General features: G+C 36.3%; 1 protein-coding gene across 1 annotated transcript; it reads left to right on the top strand.

The window, feature by feature from the left end:
• Positions 1-1,642: 1,642 nt before the first annotated feature.
• ALX1 (ALX homeobox 1) lies at positions 1,643-23,941 on the top strand (the record flags this gene model as incomplete). Its single annotated transcript, XM_081085216.1, has 4 exons — positions 1,643-1,868; positions 4,643-4,947; positions 7,900-8,028; positions 23,621-23,941. 4 exons carry the CDS (start codon positions 1,643-1,645, stop codon positions 23,939-23,941), a joined length of 981 nt encoding a protein of 326 aa, XP_080941342.1.
• Between the last annotated feature and the right edge of the window lie 1,849 nt (positions 23,942-25,790).

Here is a 25,790-nt window from a genome sequence, read left to right as displayed (position 1 = left end):
GCCTGTCCTGGCCTCCAAGAGGGCCTGCCAGCGAGTCTTGGGTCAGCCAAGGCCCCCGAAGAGGGTGGGCATTTCCGAACGTCCGGATGCCCGCCAGAGTGGGGCTTGGCCTCGCCGCTCCCAGAGCCGGGGCTGGGCTGCCCGACGTGCCAGGTTGGCCCGGGGACACGCGACGGGCGCTGCGGGGCCTGTGCGGGAAAGCCCGGAGCAGAGGCGTCCCTTGCCAGGCGCAAGCCTCAGTCTCCAACGAGTGGGAGCTTTTCACCCAAATTTGCTAGTTTTAGAGACCTGTCGCCAATGGCTGCCTTCTCGTGCCCAAGGCCCTGCACGCGTTCCCCTCGGGGGCCGCGGGCTGCTCAGAAACTCAAGTCCGTCCCAAAGTCACGAGGGGCCTCTCCATCCCGCAGCGCTACCCCGCGCTCGGGGAGCGGCGGGTGCCGGGCCGGCCTTCCACCCTCGGGCGGTCGGGGGGCCAGGCCTTGTGCGCGCCCGGGTCGCCGCCTCTCCCGCATCCAGCTCCGCGCGCCCCGCGCGCCCCGCGCTCCCTGCAAGCGCTTTTCAAAGTCATTGCACCGCATTTCTTTAAAAGGAAAAAAAAAAAAAAAAGAATAGTGTTTAAAAAACAAGGCTGAAGGCCGTCCTCGTTCACAGATGCCTTTGTGTAATGAGCATCCCTCTGGCCTACACCAAGAATCCCTTGGAGGCACTTTTCCTACGGAGTTTTCTTAAAATAATCTGGATCTCAGGATAAAATCGTGGACCGCGGGGAGGGCTGGGGAGGGAAGGGGAGAATAGGTTGGTATTGGTGTAACGGTTCCCAGGCCTCTGGCTGGGCTTCCCGCCCCCACCCAGCGCCACCAGCCTCCGGGGCCACTCGCCGCTGGCTCGGGACAGGCCCCGGGCTCGGCAGCGCCGCGAGCGCCGGGTTGGGAGCAGAAGCGGGCCCCCTACCTCCGCCACCCCAGGTCATCGCTGCCCAGGTATCTGGCTTTTCGGGCTTCGGATTAATGTGGATCTTCCACACAAACGATTTACGGATGAAATAAAAGCCCCGTAGAGCAACACTTCCTTTCACGTTCTTCAGACGCCTCTAAATCTTTCTGGTCGTGAGTGGCCGGCGTGGGGGCGGGGTAGGGCCGGGGGCGGGCGGGCCGGGAGCGCGCCGAGAGCGGGGAGTGGAGGGTTAAGTGCTTTGCGATCTCACCCAGCTCTTCCGAAATGCCAGCCGCTGCGACGGTGTTTCTGGGTGTCGGGGCCTCGTCCCTCCTGGCATGTGTCTGAAATGGAGCTGTCTGTCTAACCTCGGCCTGGACGCGCCCTGCCCGGGGAAGTGGGGGAAGGTGGGGAGAGGGTGGGGGCGGAGGGGGCCCGGGGAGGAGTTAGTCGCTGGCCTATTTTCATATTCATTAGAACTGGGAGGTTGCCCGAGGAGCCCAGCTGAGTTTCAAGATATAAAAGCAACTTCGGGTGCCCCCTTTCCAGCCGGGACGCATTAAAGGGCTGGGAGCGGGGCAGCTCCCGGCGCCGCAGCGCTCGCTTCCCCTTCCCTCCTCTCGGCCCTCCCTCCTCCCGCCCGCCCCTTCCCTCCCCCAGCGCTCTCCAGCCTCCGCGCCCCTGGAGCCCCGAGACCGCTCCCGGGATTATGGAGTTTCTGAGCGAGAAGTTTGCCCTCAAGAGCCCGCAGAGTAAAAACAGTGACTTCTACTTGGGCGCGGGAGGCGCGTTGGAGCACGTTATGGAGACGCTGGACAATGAGTCCTTTTACGGCAAAGCCGCGGCGGGCAAATGCGCGCAGGCCTTCGCGCCCCTGCCCCGCGCCGAGCATCACGTGCGCCTGGAGAGGACCTCGCCCTGTCAGGACGGCAGCGGTGAGTCGGCAGCCCCAGCCCCAGCCCCAGCCCCAGTCGCGGTAGCCCGTGTGCAAATCCGAGGTTCGGGGGACCCATCGGGACAGTGAAGGAGGAAGGGAAGGGAAGGGAAGCGGGAGGGCGGAGGGAGGCAGAGCAACGCTGCGGGGACCGGGAAGCGGTGCGTGGCTGCCGGCGACTTGGGAGGGCAACGGGAGGAGTGGGCACCGCCGTGCCTCCGCGGCTCCCCTTTGGCTGCGCAGTGTTGTCCCCTGCGGGTCCCGATTCCCTGAACCCAGGTCCAGGCGTAAACCGATAGGGCGGTAAATAAAGCGTAATTGAGTCAAGACAGCGCGCTTCCTCTGCTAGCCCGCCGCGCCGCCCGGCAGCGGGAGCTGAAATCCATCACAGCTCGTTAGAGGATGTCACTGTCGTCACGAATGAGAACACTCTGAACTCCTTCAGATGAAAAACCTTTTTTTTTTTTTTAATTTTCCCCCAAGACATAGCGATATCTTTCTGTGCGAAGCTGGAGAGTTGCTAGATTAGCTTGTGTGAATTTGTAATTTCTGCTTCTTTGGGTTTGCAATACAACTCAAATTTCTGAAGAACAGTCACTTTAAATAGCTTCGGGCAAAGGACCCCCAGTATAATCACTCACTCCGGAATTGTGCATGGTGCAGTTTTCTGACTCCACGTTAAAAGTCACAGCAGAAGCTTTCGGAATGCTTCTGGGTGAAATCTTCCACTTTGAATGGCCAAGTCTCTCAAAGTCAAAATGTTATCAAAACAAACCATCTTTCTATCTTGTAACCCAATACAAACCTATTTTTTCTCAGAGCGCGACAGCTCAATCAAGTTTACAATTCCAAGAGGACTTTTCCTTATCATTGTATATATTCCACAGTTAAGCTGTAAGGAGCGGGTTGCTTTAAAACAACAAACGAATTAAGTGTGAAATATTTACAACAAGCCTCCTGCCCCCTGTTTTAATGGAGGTTGAAGATCTGGCAAGCACTGGCTCATAGTAGCTCCTTTTCCAAATGCTTTGTACACAGTACCTATTTTATTCAATGTTGCAAGTTTCTTTTGACTTGCAACGTTAAACCAAAAATAAAGGCGAAAGCGATAGAGACAATCAGTTAATCATTTTGGTCATTTATTTAGAAAGACACATCAATTACTTTTTATTTTTAATACACTAAATGTTTGGCTTTCTGGATGTATTTTCAGACTGCAGTATCTTTAGATGTTTGGAATTCCTAGGTTTCTACGTAAGAATGGGCAAGATTTTGTTTTTAAATGGTTCTGTAATGCCCTGTGCTGACTGCTGGATAGAACTCAATCATAATATTTTAAATTGTCGGGAATCCACAATAAGAAGAGAAATAGGTGATTTTTGATGCTTTACCGACTTTTAAACGAACATCACACTCCTAGGACTAGTTTTACTGTGAAAGAAGTAAGGGTACATAGGCAGCAGTCCGCTACCTTTAGGAAAGTTCAGTCTTTCTCCTGAGATGCCCTTAGTTTCAGGACTGCTTCCCCTCCCCCTATCGCTAATTACCGCAGTTCCCCATTTAACTCTGTCCGCAGGGACAAAACCGAATTGTTCATCAGACATGGCTCTTCTTTATATTTAGTTTTACATCACATCTTCTTTTGCACAAAAGTTATTTGGCATTTCAATGATATAGGCATTAAAGTTCAATATGTTGGTAAAATGATTAAAGCAGTTGTAAAAATACATTGTGAGAGATCATTTAAATACAGACAAAAGCAAAAAAAATTATGACAGTTCATTGGAAATTATTGTTCTGGCTGGGTTGACTTTACTTTTCAAAAATGCCTCCCATTTTATTATGTGCATTAATTGCATTTGTGTGTGTGTGTGTGGCACCACATGATACATTTTTTGTTTTATAACATACCCCAAGCATGCAACCAAATCTGGAGGAAATCACTGAAATTAAAACATCCCTAAACAAAATGCCAGCTGTAATTCTTTGTAATCTTTTAATAGATGGTTTAATTGCCATGCTTTGTTAGAGGTAAAAATAAAGCTTTCTACCTTAAAACATATTTTATGAGTTAAGAATAAATGTGGCATATTTAGCAAGAACTGTAAACAAATTTATAAGCTGAAGGAGTCTACTTCAGTTTTCTATGGTAAACACTTTCAGAAACTAATATAAAATCATTTTTAAAAATTTAGATCACTTTTTGAAAAAAATTAAAGTGTAGACATGAATATACAGTTGAAATATTCAAAATATAGTAGAAACAACACCACGTGGGAAATCTGTAGCTTTTGTGTGGAGGAGGAAGATAACTTTTGGAAAGAGTTTGGATTTTGGTTTACAGATATTTAAATTTGAAATGTCTTTCTTGGGCCATGTAAGTAGCTTAATTTTAATTTTGTCTGCTGTGAATAAATATATGACTTATATTAAATTTGATTCAGTTTTCAAAAATTATGCTCACTTAGGCTTTTTAAAATCTGGAGCACTTTTAATTTGACTGCCTTAATTTGATTATAAATTATATGCATAAATATTGCATTAGTCCTGTAGAACTATGAATTTGGGCAAATTATATGAGTTCCATGTACACATTTTAAAATGGCTTTAAACCTGCCCAAAGTGGATTAATACTTGTACCTAATGTGATGATTGAATTAATACTGGCACAATAAATCATTAGCAGACCATTTTCCTGATGCTCTAAATTACAACTTAAGTCCTTCATCTAAATGTTTCACAATGTTGAGAACTGTTGTTTTCCCTTGGTTACAGTGAACTATGGGATCACTAAAGTAGAAGGACAGCCACTTCACACTGAACTAAATAGAGCTATGGACAACTGTAACAGTCTCCGGATGTCTCCCGTGAAAGGGATGCCAGAGAAGGGAGAACTGGATGAACTTGGGGATAAATGTGACAGCAACGTATCCAGCAGTAAGAAGCGGAGACACCGAACCACCTTCACCAGCTTGCAGCTGGAGGAGCTGGAGAAGGTCTTTCAGAAAACTCATTACCCAGATGTGTACGTCAGAGAACAACTTGCTCTGAGGACAGAGCTCACTGAGGCCAGGGTCCAGGTAGGAGCCATATGATGGCCTTGGGTGGGTGCTGGTGGGTATAGGTAGGTAGTGTTAGAACACTTCAATAGTTGCATTTGCCACAAAGGAACTATTTAAAGATGTAGAACAATGTTATGTATGTAGGTCTGCTAAAATTTCTTTTTACTTTCAAAGAATGTAACAACTTACATAAAAACATAAAAAAGAATACTTGAGTTATATAGGCATAAAACCATCGATTATTTAAAGAACTGAATATCTTAATATACCTCTGATTTCAAAAATTAATTTTAGAAGTCAAAAGATAGAACCATAGTTATTCACTTATTAATGCATGTGTTTTATTTTGTTTTTCTATTTTATCAGCTATTGAGCTTTGTTTTAAGGTTATACACCAGGTATTGACAAGTTATTTGTATAATGGCCTATAAATATATAATTTTATTGAAGTTAAGGTAATAATAACACAAAGAAAAGAAGAAACAATCTCATAAATTCCCAATTGTTATGTAAAGCAAATCTATTTTTATTATACATAATTAAAGAAAGATCATATAACTCATTTTCAATTTTATCACCTTAGTAGTTGCCAGTGATGTCATTCCATTCAATATTTTAAATATAGATAACTTATATAGTTTTTGCAGAGGCAATAGAAATAATGATCATACAGTAATTTAAAAATATGTAGTGAATTATAAGTTGTATTCAAATGATCAAATTGGATGATTTAATATACTATATTTGTAATCATTTGAAAAGGAAAAATTATACTGGATACAATTTTATCCTCTTAGGCATGTTTTATTTTTATTAGAGTTGATATTCTTACACTACATTTTATTAGGTTCCAAATAACAATCATTTGGGAGAAGGACCTTTTTCCTTGGCATGCTTTTATTACTCTAAATAGGAAACTATTGAATTTTGCAGTTCCCATAAACTACAGAATAAATGAATGAGTGAAAACTTTTGTGCTTAGTGGAGTAATAGTATTTATTCTGAAGATTAAGCCATCGTTAAGTCCTTTACATCATTAAACACAACATCTGGTGGCGCAGGGGTAACAAGCAGCAGGTTTTTTTCTGTAGTTGTGGAAGCAAATGGTTACTTTATCTTAGTTCAGCAAGTAGGTATATAGAAAGTTGATGCTAACGAAAAGTTTTAGAATTGTCAAGTGTTAACAGGAGCCCGCATGTGTTCCTTTTTCCTGGTACCCACATATTTAAATTAGTTATACTTGTAAGCATAGAAAAATGTGTTTGCATACAGAGGGGTCAGCTGTGTACATGGCATATTTCCCCCTTAGCATTTCATCAAGCCCTAATTCATTTTTTGTCTAAGAACATGCACAGAGAGCCAGCCTGAACCTAATTTACTCAGGTTGTTTTCTTTCCTGCTTTTCACATCAGAGTGGTTATTGGCATCCATTTTAAGGAGATTGTCAAGGTCTTTTCTTAGTGAAAAACACACACACAAAAACACACCTTACTACTAAATTCCCTTAGCATGCTCTTGGTGCCTATCTGTGGAGACAGCAAGGAATTACATTTTGTTTGGCTTTGTTGTTGATGTTGTCTTGAGTCTGGGCATAATGGATAACACACATTGGCCAGCAGTGTTGTAAGAAACCACACTGAACAGGTAACTCCCTTTGCCTTGTTTTAATTGCTGAAAAATCTTCCGAAGTGCCATCTTAAATCCGCAATATATGTTTACATATTAAACTGAGTATTCAAATGTTTCCATAAGTGTGATTATAATTGAATTTGCAAAAGAATAAAACTTTCGAGTAATTTTAATAAAAGGCTTTTTACAACTTACATTTTTATATTTGATTTCCAGCTTCTTTCCTAAATATTTTATATTCTGAACATACTTGTGTAAAGACTAAAGAGTTCCTGGAAGCTGCTTGTGTCATGTCTACTCAAAAATGTCAATTTATACACATTTAAGATGCTTTTCTATATCTCCCTTTAATACATGAAAACATTAAAATGAAAATTCTGAAGAGTGATAAGTGTGAATTAGTGAATATTGAACCCTCTGTAGAAAATGGTTGTTGCAATAAGTATTGTTAGTGTGAGAGTGTAGTGACCCCGTAGAGGTCCCACTAACTCATAGATTTCTTCACACCTGGTTATATCTGCCCTATTTCTTTTATTATTTATTACCTGTAAGTCATTTACATTGGAGAATAATTTTGAAGATGGCTGAATATTTTTTATAAGAGAAGATAAATGTTATAAGTGGTATGATGTAATAAACACATTTGTTTATTTTAAAACCATAATTGTACTTCAGATGATTCCATTTTACCTTTTGTCTCTATCATGCTCAGTGTTATATCTAATCTTAATATTTTATGTTTCTATATAATCATGATATTTCTGCTGATGCCATCTATTTTTTTGATGAAGTCTTTATATTTAAATTTTTTCTAAGAGTATGTAAGTATGGGTATAATCAAGAAAAGTCTTCACTTTATGAAATGCTTTAAAGATAGTTGTTTTGATAGACCCAGATATTCATTTGGTTATAAATTGGCTGGGTTAATGTCATGTGCATAACCCCCCCCCCCCCAATTATAAAGTCATGAACATCTCTCAAACTTGCAGCATTCTCTGAGAGGAGGATATCTATGATAATTTGGAGATATAAGGAGTCTTCAGGATCATATACTCTAAATCCTTTTTATTTTCCATAACTGAAAAAACAGAGGCTCAAACATATTAAATAAATGTTTTAAAGTATTTTGTCTTTTTATGTTAATTTATAGTGCCTCATGGTTATACCACTTATCTAAAAGTAAAATAGAAAGCAAAATTTGTGGATTTTTTTTTCTGATAAAAATTTCTTTTATTAGTAATTGTATTGACCTGATTTACCTTTCTGCTTTGAATTATTTTAACATCACATTTATATTATCAAGTATTCTTTAGCTAAAACTCTACTTCTTTGAAAAATTAGGTTTGGTTTCAAAATCGAAGGGCCAAGTGGAGGAAAAGAGAACGTTATGGCCAAATACAACAAGCTAAAAGCCATTTTGCTGCCACCTATGATATATCAGTTTTGCCCAGGACTGACAGCTATCCTCAGGTATGATAAACTGTGTGGAATACTGATCAAGAAAAATACATGCGGTGTGTATATTATTAAAAGAGCTAGTATAGGCTTTATTATATCTAATATAAAGGTTTGGAATGAGAATTTTAAACTCCAGAAGACTTTTTTTCATGTTGTTAAATTTTACTAAAATATTTATTTTGTTACTATTTTTCCTACAGAGCCATTCATTTAACAATATTTCAGGGTCTCTTCCTTGTTATACAATGCAACACCTGAAGTAGCATCATTCAATTGTATATGTCTGCTAATGACTCTGCATTTTAATTTATTCAAAATCACTTCCCTTGTTTATTTCAAAAATATATTGACTATTGTTTGGCATGCTATCTCTGTTGATAATGTTTCAAGAGTCAGTCCTACACAACCTAGTGTCAAATGTAGTATATGAAGCCTGCATTCCACTTAAAATAATCTTTTTTCCAATATTGTCTTTTTAGCTCTGAAGTTGCCCATTGTTTGAAGGAAACATTTAGTCCTTTGTTTCTTAACATGCATGTAGAATTAGGACTGAATATAATTTAAAAAATTTTTATCATGTAAAAGAGTGCTTCCCTTTATAATGAGAGTTCTCATTTTAAAGACTAGAAATTATTTTTTCATCTTTTTTTTTTTAATTTAGAGGGTTTTTTTTCTTATCCATACTTTGTAATGCATGTAAGTAAAAAATATTCTTACCTTTCTAAATGAGTATTACTTTATCCTAACACTGAATTATTCAGAACTGTATTTGGTACATGATTGACACATATTATAAGGAACAAGCCATCTGTTATTTACTTCCTTTTTGTTTAATTATATGCACTGTAAGAGACCACTTAGATAACAAATATGTAACGTGTATGTTGGTGGAATACCTTGATGGTCCAGTAACAAAATCGTCACAGCCTCAAACTTACTTAAGGTACTCATTTTCTTCAACTAGAAATTCATACCCTTTCAGTCCTCTATTTTTCTACTATCCTTATGTCCTGATGCCTTTTTGACCCTTAACAACCTATCTTGAGACCTTCACTCCTCCAGATAAATTCACCAAATTTATTCGTGTAACATTATACATGTACAAGAGCCTTAGAGATCATTTTATTCTGCTTCTTCATTTTAGAAGTTAGGAAAGCAGGCCAGGCGAGCTAAGGAATTGGTCTGTGATCATACAAGCAGCTCCTTACAGGCCAGTCTCTAAGGGAGGCAATGGCTCAGCCTTGTACTGCAGTTTGCTAGTAGCTTTGGAATAAATGCCACACCTGCCATGAGAAGAATTGTGTTTTCTCTTACTTTTAAAAATGTATCTTAAAGCAGTTCCCTTACTTCTTCCTTCTGTTTAAAAGCGTGTATACACTCCTGGTTACTTATCATCATAGGGCTGATGAAATGTTATGCACCAGACATTTTTGAGTGTCCTAGTTGAGTTCTAAGCAGAGGCTTAAGGGGCTCTTTCCCCTAGGCTACAAGCTCCCTGAGAACAGGCACTGCAGTGTTCTCCTCTTGTTATATGACTATAGCCCTTACTCTCTGAGGCACGGCTCTAATCAGGGTGTGTATATTAACTCATTTAATCCCCACAGCAACCTTATGTGGTTTGCATTATTATTTATCCCCATGTCTCCTGTGAGGAAACTGAGGCACAGAGAGGGGAGGGATATACTCACCTCCACTGGTGGTGAAGCCCTGATTTGACCAGAGGCATTCTGGCTCCCAAGGGCAAGAACTTGACTGTCAATATAGACCGTCTCAGCAAGTATGTTTGAATGATTGCAGGGTTAGCAAATTAATACCAAAGGCGCATACAGCTTAAGCTGTTTATTCGAATTTGCACTTTAGGGGAGGAGCGAATGTATTCACAACCAGTGAAATAACAATAAAAAATAATAGACATAGCATATATTTTATTTTATTTTTAAAATATATTTTATTAATTTTTTACAGAGAGAAAGGGAGAGGGATAGAGAGTTAGAAACATTGATGAGAGAGAAACATTGATCGGCTGCCTCCTGCACACCCCCTTACTGTGTATGTGCCTGCAACCAAGGTACATGCCCTCAACCAGAATCAAACCTGGGACCCGTGAGTCCACAGGCCAACGCTCCACCCACTGAGCCAAACCGGCTAGGGCGACATAGCTTATATTTTATATAATTTTTACTATTAGAGGCGATATCTGACTATGAGGACTTTAGAAATGAGTCACATATTAGGAACTCTTTTCAAATGCACTTTAAACAGTCTGATAAGTTTATTCCACAATAGTTGACTATATATTTTTTATGCCTTATTATTTCAATTGTCATTCCTTTTCTTGTAAACCCCATTTTTTACTTTGTTCCTTGCTATTGGTTGCGTTATCTCTAACTCCCCTTTCGTCTTCAGTGTAGCCTAAAGCATTAATTATAGTGCCTGGGACCAATTAACCTCTTTATAGTGGCTTAATATTACTTAACATACTCTGACTAGATGCCCTTTTTCCTAGGATTATCATGCCGTTATGTTACTGTGCTGCATAGCTTTAGATATTAACAATTAGCAGAATGAGGCAACCCAGCAGCTCAAGCAGGAAAGAAAATGGTATGAATTATATATCTGAGTCTTTTACACTCTAGCAAAGGAGTAATTTAAAATTTTCCCTCACGAGTCATGGGAATTTCACACTAATTCTCCCTGTGGCTTCTCCATGCTGTATGCACATTGGTGATACCACCTCATAATTTAAGTATGGAAGCACGGAGATCAGATGTGGAAGTTATTTTGACAGTGCAACTTGTCAACAATAACTAAAATCAATACTATAACAGCCATAATGCTTTTCTACACCGGGAAGTCATGTAAGGTTTGCTTGCCAGAAATTCTGAAATCAAGTGTCTTCCACTCCCCCACTGTAAGGGGAAATTTTGTTTTAACTTTAAAATATGGGGTTTACTTTTTAGTTTGTTTGAAAAAAGAATTATGACAGTCCCATGTCTCCAAGCGTCAGCCTAAAGGAAGCTTTTTTTTTTTAATCTTGTGGCTTGAAGATAGAAATGTATAATGGGAAAAATAGAAACCGAAATAGAACGCAACAGCTCAGTGCAATAAAACTTTGAATTTGGTTACTGTTACTAATTATAGAAAAAAGTTATTAATTATAAAAACAGTTGGAAAATAGAAAATGTTGGAGGCAGGACAGAAACAAAGAATTAGCAATTTGGCAGGAAAGCAAAGGCATGCACAGAGATACACGAAAAACAGAGATGGCTTAGAAAGGTCTTCTCAAGCCTGCCCAGTGATCTTACTTAGCATAAAGGTATCCATATATAACATATGATTACTTAGGAATAATAATTAATATTTTCTAAAGTGTTCTTAATACTTTGTTTCCAGGGGTCTCCATTGCACTATAGTAACAACAGCCATAACAGTAAGAGAAAGTAACTGCGGGCTGAGGGCTTATTTCAGCCCAACTTCCTTCCTGTAGCCATTAATCACTGAACCTGAACCCAGGATCTCTGAGTGGGAGTCCAGGGTACCTTATGTGACATTATCTCTATAGTGTATCATTGAGCAATGAAATAGTTAAGTTTTGACCCTAAAACATTGAATTACCTTGGGAAGCAAAAATGCTTCTATTTCAAACATATAAAATAAGGACATAAGGCATTAAAAAATGTAGACACTGTTAGACTCTTTTCATATATTATTTTTCTTTAGCTCACTCATATCTGATAGTAAACAAATAAGGAAGTGAGTGGTGAGATATCAGTAGTAAAATAATTTAATGTGGTACTGAAAATAGCATTAAAAAAAAAACACTTTAGCTCACAATATTAGCTGCCATTCATTCAACAATACTATGATTTAGATAAGTTAAACTACTTGATGTTCTCCAAAACGTGATATTTTTAAAAACTGTTTCATTGCTTGTGCTGAATTTGTCCCCTCTCTCTTGGATTCCCTTCCCCTCACCTAACCCCTTTTCCTTCATGAAACCTTTTCCCAGTCCTCCTTTAATCAGCACATCACTTTTTCCATGACTGTGATGGGCTGTATACAGTGTCTGCCAGCCAGTTTACTATATATATAAAGTTTTTTAAAAGATGACTCAATTCTTACCTTTGTATCACCACAGTATAAAGCAAATTATACAGGGTTGGATAAAAGTGGGGTAACAGTTGTAATACAAATAAATAATAACTAATAAATAATACAAATGTAAACCTACATTTGCCCACTCTTGTATATACACCGAATAGATGTGGACAAAGTATTGATTCACTTCAATATTTTTTTCAGGAGTACATTATAAACCTAAAATTAATCAATTTTCAGTACCACAGTTGATTTCTGAATCTCTGCTATTAACCAGCTCTGTGGTCTTAGGCAATTAGCTTTTCCTTTTTTATCTCAAATTCCTCCTCTGCTAAAAGGAATAGACTAGAAAGATTTTGCTGAAACCTTTCAAGTCAATTATTTTTTCCAAAGTTTTTTGCATTTTATCCAGTAAATATAGTATGTGTGGTACTGTTGTATGCATGGGGGTTATACAAATGAGCCAGACCAATTTTCCTGCTTTGTGGACAAATTAAGAACTAGGTTACTCATTTATATATGGAATCTAATGAACAAAATAAACTGATGAACGAAATAGAAACAGAGGTATGGCTACATGGAACAGACTGAGAGCTGTCAGAGCAGAGGAGGGCTGGATGAAAGAAGGTGAAGGGATTAGCTAAAGAATACATGTATGCACACCCCATAGACACAGACTACAGTGTGGTGATGGCCAGAGGGGAGCTGGCGGGGACTGGGTGGAGGTCGGCAAAGAGGGTGATGAGGACATCATAGTAGTGTCAACAATAAAAATAATGATACCCTCAAAAAAGAACTAAGTGATATTTGTACCAAATTCTGCAAATGCTTCTTGATGCAAATTAGACCCAACAACCAAAAATACCTTTGCCCTTCAATTGAAAATGCACAAAAGCATCTATCAATATTAGATTCTAATTTGTTTGTAATTTATCAAAACCAAAGCATTTAAAAAATTATTTTGGTGATTAAAATATTTAGTTAAAGTATAAAAATCTCTGGAAGATTATAACTAGCCTTCATTCTTACAAGGAACCCTAATTTTATGTCCTTAGATTTACTTTGGATTGTATTAACTTGATCATTTACTAGTGGGGTAACTTTTGAGAAGTCTCTTTACTTCCTTAATTTTCAGATTCTTTATTGTAAAATGGAAGCATTGTTAGTGCTAGAGTTGGTCGTTATGGTGGTGTAGATGCTGATGAACATCATTATAAAGCTTTTTCTTTTATTGAGAGGAATAGGTTGATTTCTAAACAGCCTACTGAGCTAAATCCTGAGACTTGAGGAGGGCCAGGTGTGAATGTATGACTATGGGCCTCACAGTCAGGGAGTGGTGAGTTCAAATCCTGGCTATGCCAGGTTAATATGTTTTGGAGCTTTCCCCAAATGAATTAACTTCAAGGAATGTTTCTCCTCATTCATCAGAGGGGGATAAAGTTCTTATAATCTTTGAGAAGATTAAACAAAACAATGCATGCAAATTAGAACATTGCCTAGTACATAATGAGTGCTCAATAAATAGTAACCATTCTATAATAGCCATTAGTTATTATTATTTTTTCCTACAATAGAGAGGAAAAGTAAGTGTTTTGAATGTTCTCTTATGTTGCAGGTTGTAGCATTTAAACTAATTCAGTCGGTGAGTAAATTTATTATTTAGGGATCTAGGGAAAGACCAAATTCAGTTTAATATTATTTCTTCTTTAAATTAAGATAACTAAGTCTGGTGACTTTAGGAAAGTTTGAGCATGTTCTTCTTCTACCAAAATATCTTCATCAAAAATTTCAAAGAAGGCATGGAAGTTTTTCCCAAGAAAAATTTTAATGAGGTTTTACTTAGTACATAGTGAAAATGATAACTAAATCTATACTTAACAAATTACAAACATTCCTGCACAGTATCTTGTTTTCTGATGTTTAATTGATGACTATAAATATATGCCCCTTTGAGTTTGAACATACCAAGGGTTGGATTCCAGTTATAGGCAATTTGTACTCATTGTGGTAATTTAAAACACAAATTAAGGTTGTATAACATTTCTAGTTTAACAAATTCTAATTCAAACATTGTAAATGATGCAATTTTAAAAGGAAATAATAAAAAACAAACAAGAAACAATGAAAGGGAATAATAAAGCAATAAGATAGTGATTGTGAGGATATTGTTCACCCTATCCTCTTCTATCACCATTTTCTGTACTAATCTTAAAGTTTACATTTACTTAAGCTATATGAGGAATAAGGAACTTCCCTCCTTAAACAACTGTGCTGTAGCAATTTGGTATCTGGATCAGTTTTTAACCTTTGGAGAAAGTCTCACAATTTTATCATTGTTTTTTTCTATATTTTCAAAATATTTAAAGTAAACAACCCAATAAACTTTGAAAAATGTTAGTAATATAATTATACTTGATGTGTGATATAATGAATAGTCTCATATATATGAAACAACCAGTGCAATGGTTATGTAATTATACAGTGAAACTCCCTTTATGAATGGAGGGACAAAAATGTTAGCATCATTAGGTTCACAAGTCATATTGATATTGTACAATTCCTCACTGATTAAGAGCACCAATATTTAAAGTCATACAAGGAATATGATATGATAGTCTATTACTCAAATAAATATATATAATTGATAAAGTTGATTTAATTAAATATATGCAAGCTTTATATAAATATGTATAAATAATATTTCATATAGAGGTGTATATATAATAAAAGTAAATTATATGTAGCATGAAGCAGATTTTGTCAATATCAATTTGCTGAAGATGCAGCTAGACACAAAGGGTGAATAACTTTTATTTTGTTGAAAATACATATAAAGAGATAAAGAATGTCCTCCAAAAGAAGTAATGTGCTTTCATGTTCTAGATTATGAAAATAGATTTAGTTCTTTAAAATATTTAATATTCAAGTTTACTGTGATTTAATGACATACCCATAATTATAACTTAGCTAATTTTTGTTGTTGTTGTTGCTTTTAATAGGTGGCCACTGTTAAAGCATTACATTTAACTTAATTGTTCCTAAGTATTACATATATTTCTTTAATTTTTTCCAATTGTACTTGACATTCAATAATATTTTGTATTAGTTTCAGATGTACATTATTTTATATATTAAGAGGAAAGAGTAAATAAAAAATTGAGTAGATTACCAAAATAAATAAGGAATGTAAAAATGGATTTTAAAGCGTGCCAGTGTTTCTTATACACATGAAACTACCGTACAGGAGACTAGAGAAGAAGCAGGGGGGAAGTCAGCCATGAAAGCCTGGGAAGTCTGTGAGAACAGGCCTGTGGGTTAGAACCTGCAGTTCACACTGTTATTGTTAGCCAATAACAATAAGGTTAGTGAACCTCATGAAAAACTTTAATCCAGAACTTTTTCTGTGCCATATTGATTAAGCCTCATGTTTCTGTGGGTTCTCTTCTCTATTCCAAATCATGGAGCATTAAAATAGAAAAGAAAATTTGCACAAAGTCACACTTGATTTAAAAATCACAAAAATTAAATTTCAGTTTTGTAGTTAGCACAAATACACAATACCTATAATTTATGACTTTATTCAGGATTTTCAGAATAAATTCAAAGTTCATGTTTGACATAAATCTTAGACATTTCTAAGATTTGAACTATTCTGTGCAAATGAAAGTATTTGCATATTTGATTTATATTACTAGAAAACTTACTTCATATTTTAATCTGTTTCTTATTATTGTGAACTTATTTTTTTAAATATATATTTTATTGATTTTTTACAGAGAGGAAAGGAGAGGGATAGAGAGTTAGAAACATCAATCAGCTGCCTCCTGCACACCCCCTACTGGGGATGTGCCTGCAACCAAGGTACATGCCCTTGACTGGAATTGAACCTGGGACCCTTCAGTCCTCAGGCCGACGCTCTATCCACCGAGCCAAACCAGTCAGGGCTGAACTTAATTTTTAAAATATTTTTATTGATTTCAGAGAGGAAGGAAGAGGGAGAGATAGAAACATCAATGATGAGAGTATCATCAATAGGCTGCCTCCTGCAGGCCCTCCCACCTGGAGCCTGCAACCTCAGCATGTGCCCTGATAGGGAATCGAACCATTACCTCCTTGTTCATAGGTCAGCTCTCAATCACTGAGCCATGTCTGCTGGGTGTGAACTTAATTTTAATTGGGCAATTGTGTCATCAAAAATGAATCAGGCCCTGATAAATCAGCAATGGTTATTATGCATGTATTAAAATACAAGTAAAGGAATGTGAAAAAATAATTGAAAAATACTTTATAACTTTTGCTGGAAAATAATAAATAAAATAGAAAATACTAAGTGCTATGATTTTATGATCTCTTTAAGTTAGTTGAGCTGAAAAATTTTATTTTAAGGAATATAGGTTATACTTTCCTATAATTTTTAAAATAATTATTATACAATTTGTGAACACATCCAGAACTAAAGGAAAAGAATAAAAATGTCTTTAATGTTTCTTATATATTTGACTTGGTATTTCAAATATTATTTGAATAATACAAAATTTAAACATATTTATATGATGTCATTCTGAAAATTTCCAGACATTAACATTGCTTATGAAACTTAGTGCCTGTATTTTTGTACTAAGAAAAGATATATGCTTTCATTTTTCTGTAAAGCAATTTTTTTCTCAGATTATTGGTTTAATATAACCGTTATATAACAATGATTTTTTTTAAAATGGAAAATGCATTCTTTCTTGTTCCAAATCTCTGTCCATATTTCTAAGGTGAAATTTCATTTTAAAAATCTAAATAGCAATCAGTATTTAATATGTGATTCTTTTCTGATGAATTGATTTCTAATCACTTCAGCTTAATAATACTATATGCTGATAATATATACTTTTGGAATTTTTAAAATGTAAATGATTTCCAAAAAAGTTAATATATTAATTTTTCTTTGGCCAAATGACACCTAATAAGTAGGCACTAATGAAAGTGCAACCTCATTTCTATCTTAGATAGTACCTCAACAAGATCAATCGATCTTTTTACTGTGATTTATTCTAGTTGGGAATTTTTCCCAGATGGACAAAGCCTCAGTGTGTGTGATTCACTGGTAGCAAACTCCCTACTTAGAAAAACACTTAATTCCTTCTCCCTGCCAGCAACCTACTGATGTAGTTACTAGAAAAGTTAATGGGACCCTAAAGTTAGTCAACAGCTAAAAATATCTGCAAGTTACCAAACATATGATTCTTATTAATATTTTACCACCCTACATTTTAAAGGAAGTGATAGGCTAGTAAATAATGTAATAGCCTCTTAAAAAATTGAACTGGTTTTGTAAAAAGTGTTGTTTATATTTTTTAAAGAGACCATAAAAAAATCCGGTAAATTATATGGTGATAATGTGGTAATAAATCTATATAGTAAGTATTAAATGATATGCAGAGTAATCAATAAATGTGAACATTCTGTCAATGATGAAAAACCAAAATCAACTTTTGTATTTTAATGCAAATAAGCTGTTGCTATATTAGCATCACAAATACCTCTTTGTGAATCCCTGATTTCTGATCTTTTAAATTAACCTTTAACAGGGAAGCGTGTGGTTATTTGATGTGAGGGTAGTGTGTGTGTAGTAGCATGATGTGTGCATGTGGTATGCGTGATTATGTGTGTATATATGGATATTGGTAGCAGGTAGGAGCAGCCTATATATACAGAGGAGAAGTATGGTTAGATGAAATTATTTTAGTAGACAAATATTGGTTTTAGAGATGCTTTGAAATTAAAGAATGACTGTTAATTGTATATTTTCATGTTTATAAGTATCTCTATTAAATCCAGATTCAATTCCATAGGCTTCTGTCTTCTATATAGCACTAACATTAGTATATAGAATATATAGTGCTGTCATGGAACTCTTTGATGTCTTTTACACATCATGATACTTTAAAATTAAGACAAAGACTACAAGGTTTTTAAAAAGTATGAAAAAATACTCACAAAATCATCAAATATATTTGAAATATGCACCATGTTTAGCATACTAAAATTTTCTTTGTAGTTTTGGCTGTATAAGAATATATCTATATCAAGTTTCTAAGTGAAGGTAATTTCCATATCCATGGTTTACCATATTATTTTAATTCATGACAAATATATATCCACAGTGAAGAACTCTTAACATGTGTGTATTTTGTATGTGTAATATGCATGTATATATGAACCCTCTTCTTCCTACCTATAGCTTTTAATTTCTTAGAATGAAAATGAATGTTAAGTTAATTTGTTTTCAGTTTGGAAAGAATAAGACAAGAAAAATAACTTTCCTCCAAAATTCAAAGTCATGGAATAATTAAGTGTTAACTTTTTATTTGATTAGGAAAACATTAAGGGGCAAATAAATGTTCAAAGTGGTGTGTAGAAGTCAGCGGAACTTCCATTCATGCTAATGGGAGGCAGTTGGCTAAGTTCCCTGGACAGTGCTTTGAACATATCCCTAGAACTTTTAAAAACGTTGCGAAGCACATTAAAACACGGAATGTTTTAAGATTCTTCACTCCTTTTAAACACAAAGAAGAAAAAGTGTGAAGGCAGGCAGTCTTTTTTTTCTCCTCAGTACACATGAAAGAAGGATATTTAATAACGTTCTTTCTGGTTTAAAGCCCTTGACTATTATACAGTTAGAGGCCAACAGAAACACCCCAAAATTTATTTGGTGCTGGGCACTGCCATTGTAGGCGTCTGTGAAATAATCCAAAAGAGTAACAATTCTATATATTGAAAAAATATGCATTCAAAATGTAACAGAAAATGTAGTATTTCTTATAATGAGTCAGAGAGTGAGATTTTTGTATGGCTTTTCTGTTGACAAATATGTATAAATAGTTTTAGAGAATATGACTTGTAGACCTAGCACATAGCTTTAGAAGGACCACTTATAGGAGAATACAATTGGTGGAGGCATTGGACAGCCATAGATTGAGACCACCTTGACAACGGATTTCGTAAACCACAAGATCACACAACTTTGTAGTTAAATATTGCCTTTAAATATTAACAAAAGTAGATATTCTGGAACAGTGATGCTACCTGCCAGGTTCCCTTATAGTGGTGTTCAGACAACTTCTAGAAAATGATATTCTGTTCCCAGGGCTGGATATTGATGTGGGTGAAGGGTGTTGACAGCCTCCAGCATATCTGGGGAATGTGACTGGAATGAGCAGTCTGGAAACCATGCATATGAGGAATGCTTAAAGAAGAGAGACTTGCAATTGTGTAATAATTTTGTAGGATATTTGAAGGTTTTCATATGTGAAAAAGACACTACTTATTCTGTATCATTTTAAGGAACAGAAATAGAAGCTATAGAGGAAGATAACAGTTTGCTTTTTAAAATGTCTTTATTGATTAAGGTATTACATATGTGTCCTTATCCCCCCATTACCCCCAAGCCCCCCTTCCCCAACTCATGCCCTCACCCCCCTGTTGTCTGTGTCCATTGGTTAGGCTTATATGCATGCATGCATGCAAGTCCTTTGGCTGATCTCTCCCCTTTACCCCCACTCCCCCCACCTTTCCTCTGAGGTTTGATGGTCTGATTGATGCTTCTCTGTCTCTGGGTCTGTTTTTGTTCATCAGTTTATGTTGTTCATTATATTCTATAAATGAGTGAGATCATGTGATATTTACCTTTCTCTGACTGGCTTATTTCACTTAGCATAATGCTCTCCAGTTCCAGCCATGCTGTTGCAAATGGTAAGAATTCCTTCTTTTTTACCGCAGCGTAGTATTCCCTTGTGTAGATGTACCACAGCTTTTTAATCCACTCATTTGCTGATGGGAACTCCCATTTGACCCAGTGATCCCACTTCTAGGAATATATCCCAAGAAACTAGAAACACCAATCAGAAAGAATATATGCACCCCTATGTTCATAGCGGCACAATTCACCATAGCTAAGATTTGGAAACAGATTGCTTTTTTATAGAGCTCTCTAAAAGGGAATGGAGTGTTTTTAAAACAGGTGAGCTTCTTGTCAACGGAAGTGAACATAATTAAAAGTGTAGGAGGGGTTTTTGATGTGGAGAGAAGACTCTAACAGTGTTTCCCAAGCCTTGGTGATTTTCAGAATTGCATGTGTGTTTTATGGCCTTTATTTTAACATAAGCCCCTTGAGCCACACCTTCTGCTTAATGAACCAGAACCTCCAAGAAGATGCATCTATAATACAGAATAAGTATTTCATAGAGAGGGGAAAAAAATCTACCCACAGAAATAAAGTTAGCAAGGTGTAGGTATGTAATTTTATGATTTCTATTATGATAATAATTGTAGTATGGTGAGTCTAGAGTTCAAATTATGAAACAAAATGTAGAACATTAGCATTAGCATGTGTTGCCCATAGAAGTTTGATTGCATCTGTAAGATGGATCAGTTCAAATTTCATATTCTTAGAGTTTTTTCAATCACTTAATAAATTTGTATTCAGGGTTTATTACGTGTTGTGTTAGGCCTGACGATGAAGAAAGAGTCTAAGGAATCATTGAGGATTTTGCTTTCGGAGAGTAAGCCTAAGGACCCCCACAAAGTTAGGATTATGAATAAGTAAATAAGCAATTTTAACTTATAGAGTAATTTTTACATCATTGTAACATTGTTTACGATTTGCTGGGTTCAGATTTGATCTCCACCATTGGAGTCATTCAATCGTGGGTGAGATTCTTAAGTTCTCCATTTTATACGTTTACCTTCTGCTGAATGGGGATAGTAAAAGCTCACACCTTTTAGTGCGTTATAATAATTAGAAGTCTTCATAAAGCATTTAATATAATGTCTGACACATGGTAATTGATACTCATAAGCTCTCATGAGCCTCATTTTGATTATCTTACATCCAGAAGAAATGAAGCTTTAGAGGAAGGAAAACCTCAGTTCATTGGGGATATTAATTTTGTGACTTACACATAACTTTCAATATGAAAACCAACTAAATCCCTAAAGTGAAATGAAGACGTTATCAGAACTTTTAAAATGAGAGCAAGACATGGGGGCTATGAGGGGAGACAGAGTCATGGAAACAGAACATATCAGTAAAAACGTGTGACATTATTGCCACCCATGCAAATTTATCTTCCCAAATCTAACTGAAAGCATTGCTGTGGTAGCTTGCTTTACCAATCTGCTCTGTTCTGAAAATATTTCTATATGCTAGAAGTTCTTTCACCAAAAGTAACACATTTAATTTGCCTAATCGTGTCTTATCAAAAATAAGAAGTTTTGATAAAAATAAAAACATTTGGTTCTCATGTCTTGGAAACTGGAGAATTTCTTTTCAACTTATAAGTAGTTCAATGTTAATTCCTTTAGGGAGAAAATACTCTCTTAATTTATATTCATAGATTACCTTCCTTGTCTTTACCTTTCTTATTTTCCCCTTTTTACCTAATTGGTAAATATATGTCTATGCATTTAGAATATGAGCAGATGCTTTTAAAAATGAATTCTAAACACTATGTATAGATTGACAAATCCTTTAACAAACATAAAATGTAAATAATCTTTCTCTGCCACTAGTTTGCCTTTCATTTACTTTTTCAAAAATAAGCAAGCAAGTTCACTTTCATTTCCTGAAAGCCCTTTTGTCAGACATGTGACTTTGGTTTTTTCAATGTAGCACAATGTTTGATTGAATGTCAGAGGAAAATCAACCAAATCACTTAGAAGAGCTGGTTGGACAGGGTAATGACATCAACAGCCTCTCCTGTTGGTTTGAAATACATAATTCAGCAATCACTGGCATCAGTCATTACGTATTTTTCTAAAGTGAGATACATATCATAGAATGAGTCATAGTTGAAACAACATAGACCATGAGGATGTAAGGATTAATAAAATATGCATTTTTGTAGGTATATCTCATAGATTTGACATTTATAGCAGCTTACAAAGTAGTCATATAAAGAACTATTATTAAAATATAACTAAAATAAGCATCTTGCCAATTGTTGCAGTCTCACCTAAGAGATGAAATCAGATGTTCAGTTTGAAACTGGCTATGTGGTCTTTCTTCTGTGACAGAGTAACTTCTCTGCCAGTGTGATCTAGAAGAGTCACTAACATATTTTCTACTTTTAATTGGAAGTAAGTTGTTTTAAAAAGTACAATTTAAGCTTGGGTGTTGTAAGACACACCAAAGGCCAGATGTAGTAGACTGGAATCTTTGAGTAAAAATAAATATAAGAAAACATTGTAATTTATAATTCTAATTATCATGATTTTTTAAAAGAAAGCAGATGCGATAAATGTGTATATTGCTGCTGTGTTCTACTACACATCTATTGCAATAATGTTGTAAAAGGCATACAAAATTTAAATTTTGTCTCCTAAGGCTGCATGTCTGCCACCCTACACCATGCAACATTGCTCTTTCTGTTTTCCCTCAGCTCCTTCCATTTGTCATGATTTTTCTCTGTGCTTCTCAGTAATGCATGTGATCATTGTGTTTCTATCTTTGTTTAAATATCTAGTCTTAATCTACTTTGTTGAAAATTTATATTATGCAAATTTGACTTAGGGTGTTTTTACATGCTCATAACTTTAGAGAAATTTGTGTTTGTTGGTCATATTGTACTAATTGTTTTCTGTAGAGATTTAATGATATGAAATGTGAATTTCTTGGATACAAATTATAACCCAATTTTCAATCATAAATATGATGTTTGTTTTTTAGTACTTACATTATATTCAGATATTTTTGCTAATACTTGAATATTTGTCTCAGTTGCTTCCATTATTTGGTAATGGTCATGTTTTAGAATTCTAAATTTGTTTTACATGTCATACATCTGTTGTAACCTCACTATATCATATATGTCAAAGAATAAATGTTTAAGATATGTACTTATTTTTCATATTCACAGACCTATGTATTCAAGATGTTATGAAATAAAAGGCAATGAAAGGTTAAACATTTTCCAAAATCAGTTTGATCAAAAATATCTACAGAGCAAACAGCTTAATGTCAGCAATGGTTTCCAACAAAAACTGCCACACTGAGTCCAACGATGGAGCGTAAAAAATGAAATTGTGTCATTTGTTTAGAAATATGAAAACTATATTTAAACTGAAAACCACCTCTCAAACCGCTTTTCTAAGCACATGAATTGGTCATGAATCATGACTAAATCTTCCAGATTTCATTTTAAAAATTATGACTGTAAAAAGAATACTCAAGAGATTGACATGTTTTGAGAGTATTTCATGTGGTTAAGTATGTGGGTTTCGGTGATCTATTACAGTAAAACAAATTGGAAGAATCTTTCAAATAATTGTTTTTCAGTAATCACTTTACATACATTTAATTGTTTTTCAGTAATCACATTACATAACGTAATGACAGACCACCCATCAGGAGCAAACAATGAGCAGCTAACAAAACGTAGCGAATACAGGGTAACAAAAGCAAGGGAACAAAAGCGAGGACGCGTAAATGTCATATTTGTTGTTTTCTATATTCCAGATTCAGAACAACTTGTGGGCAGGAAACGCGAGCGGAGGTTCTGTGGTCACGTCATGCATGGTGCCACGCGACACTTCCGCCTGTATGACACCTTACTCTCACTCGCCTAGGACAGACTCCACTTACACAGGGTTCTCAAACCCCCAGAACCAGTTCGGCCACGTGCCCCTCAACAATTTCTTCACTGACTCTCTTCTGACGGGGGCTGCCAATGGACATGCGTTTGAAACGAAGCCAGAGTTCGAGCGGAGGTCTTCCAGCATCGCAGTCCTTCGAATGAAAGCCAAGGAGCACACGGCCAATATTTCCTGGGCCATGTAACGTACAGGACTCTTGTTTTCCTTTAAATGGAAAAGTCAAACATCCTTATTTCTCATATTTAAAGGATATCACAATAAGCTGCTGTGTGCGGAATTGCTAACGGTCAAGATATACAGTGAGACCAGCTTAAATGAATAGTTGTGATTATTTAACATTAAAATCTAAGAGTGGACATCGGAGGACTAAATAGGTTTACCATGCACCAGTCTCCACAAACTCTGTTTTAGTAGTAACTTTCTTCCATTGTACAAATCGATGAAATATGGTCATGCAACCTTCTTAAAAGAATAAATGCATTAAATAAATGCCTCTGTTATAGATTGATTTATGTGAGTTCTGCACAACAAGAAATCCCTTGTAAAGTAATACCTGATAAAGGAAGAAATGCACTGGCGAGCCTGTCAGGATACCAAAGCTGTCAGGTAAATATTGAAGCAGGGTGTTTCGGGGAGTTAAATGCCTTCTCTCCCTCTCTGGCTCCACGACACAATGGGCATATCCCTTGCTGCTGAGAATTTATCTTCAGGTCTCAAAGATTTTTTTTTTTTTTTATCCCTAGATGCTTAGTTTCCAATCCATGCAAAAAGAACTCTTCTAAAACGACCAGCATTTGCATGAAATATTTGGGCATAGTTTCCTGAAACCATGTGGCTAAAGGTGATAACTGAAATATTCTGGTGTGATTTAAAATATAGGCATGAGAACAGTTTTTTATAAATGCCATCTTTCGAATGAAAAAGTCAGCATGGACTCACAAGAAAAAAAAGGAAGTTACAAAACCTGCTGTTGCTTTTAAGTTAGAATTGTCAAACGGTGTACACAAACGTATAATGAATGCACTAAAAGAAATGTATTCTGTGAAAGGGGTCGTGAATCCGAATTTATATTTACTTCATGTGCAAGTGCACTTGTGTCTGTATTTTTTGACATATAATCTGTACGCATTTTTGGCTACTGTGGTTTTGCATAGGGAATTAAAATGTCAGAAGACTCTCTAAAATTTCTGGTGGAAAAGGAGAAGAAAAATACATTGCATCTGGAAAATTGCTAACCCCGTTGATTTACTTCTCCTCCCTTTCCCCTGTCACATTCCAAGCTTTTTCAGATGAGTGAAATGTCAACCTCCTTGAAAGACTGAAGTTCATAAAGGCAAAGTGAATTAATTGAAGTGAAGATGACTTTTGTGGCATGGAGCAGAGCGGGAGCTGTTCTTTGTCCTCTCTTAGAATCTTCCTTGTGGTCCCTACTGCCGTTGGGGATATGCTTGGAAGATCTAAAGGCTAAAGGACAAGAGTACATGCATTTAAAAATTAAACTTAAGAATAAAAGTACTTACATCCAGTAAGTATCTCTTCCTAGTGGGAAAATATTTACAGCAGTTAGACATCTTTTGTAATAAAATTTTAAATCAAACAGATGATGGAGATGAGTGATGTCCTAAACAAACATTCTTTGACTTCCTAATAACTCTGTGCTTTATTACTTTTGTGTTCTCTCTTTTTAGTTTTGTTCCCAAGACAAACTTGTTCAACTTTGGCCCTGAGAATTATGCTTACATGCAGGAGCGTGTGTTAAAAGATTGTTTAGGCAGCTGTTAAATAGCCTTCATGTTTTAGAAGACGATAACTTCTTTTAATATATTCATATACAGGGTATGTGGTTAGTTGGAATTTGTGAACTAAAACTTAGAACTAAAATGTAATATACTTTTTAAATTCCCAAATTAGTAGTATTCATGTTCATTTTCTTTGCTTTCTTAGTTGACATTTTAGTGTTCCTTGGCCAATACTTTAGATTTTTTTAAATGAGAGACAAAACTCAGAGTCCAATTTTAAATTTCAATTCATGC

Source organism: Myotis nattereri (genome assembly GCF_964212035.1).
Source record: "Myotis nattereri genome assembly, chromosome: 2".
Lineage (NCBI taxonomy): Eukaryota > Metazoa > Chordata > Mammalia > Chiroptera > Vespertilionidae > Myotis > Myotis nattereri.
The sequence above is the reverse complement of the archived record's forward strand: the minus strand, read 5'-3'. Positions and strand labels throughout refer to the sequence as shown.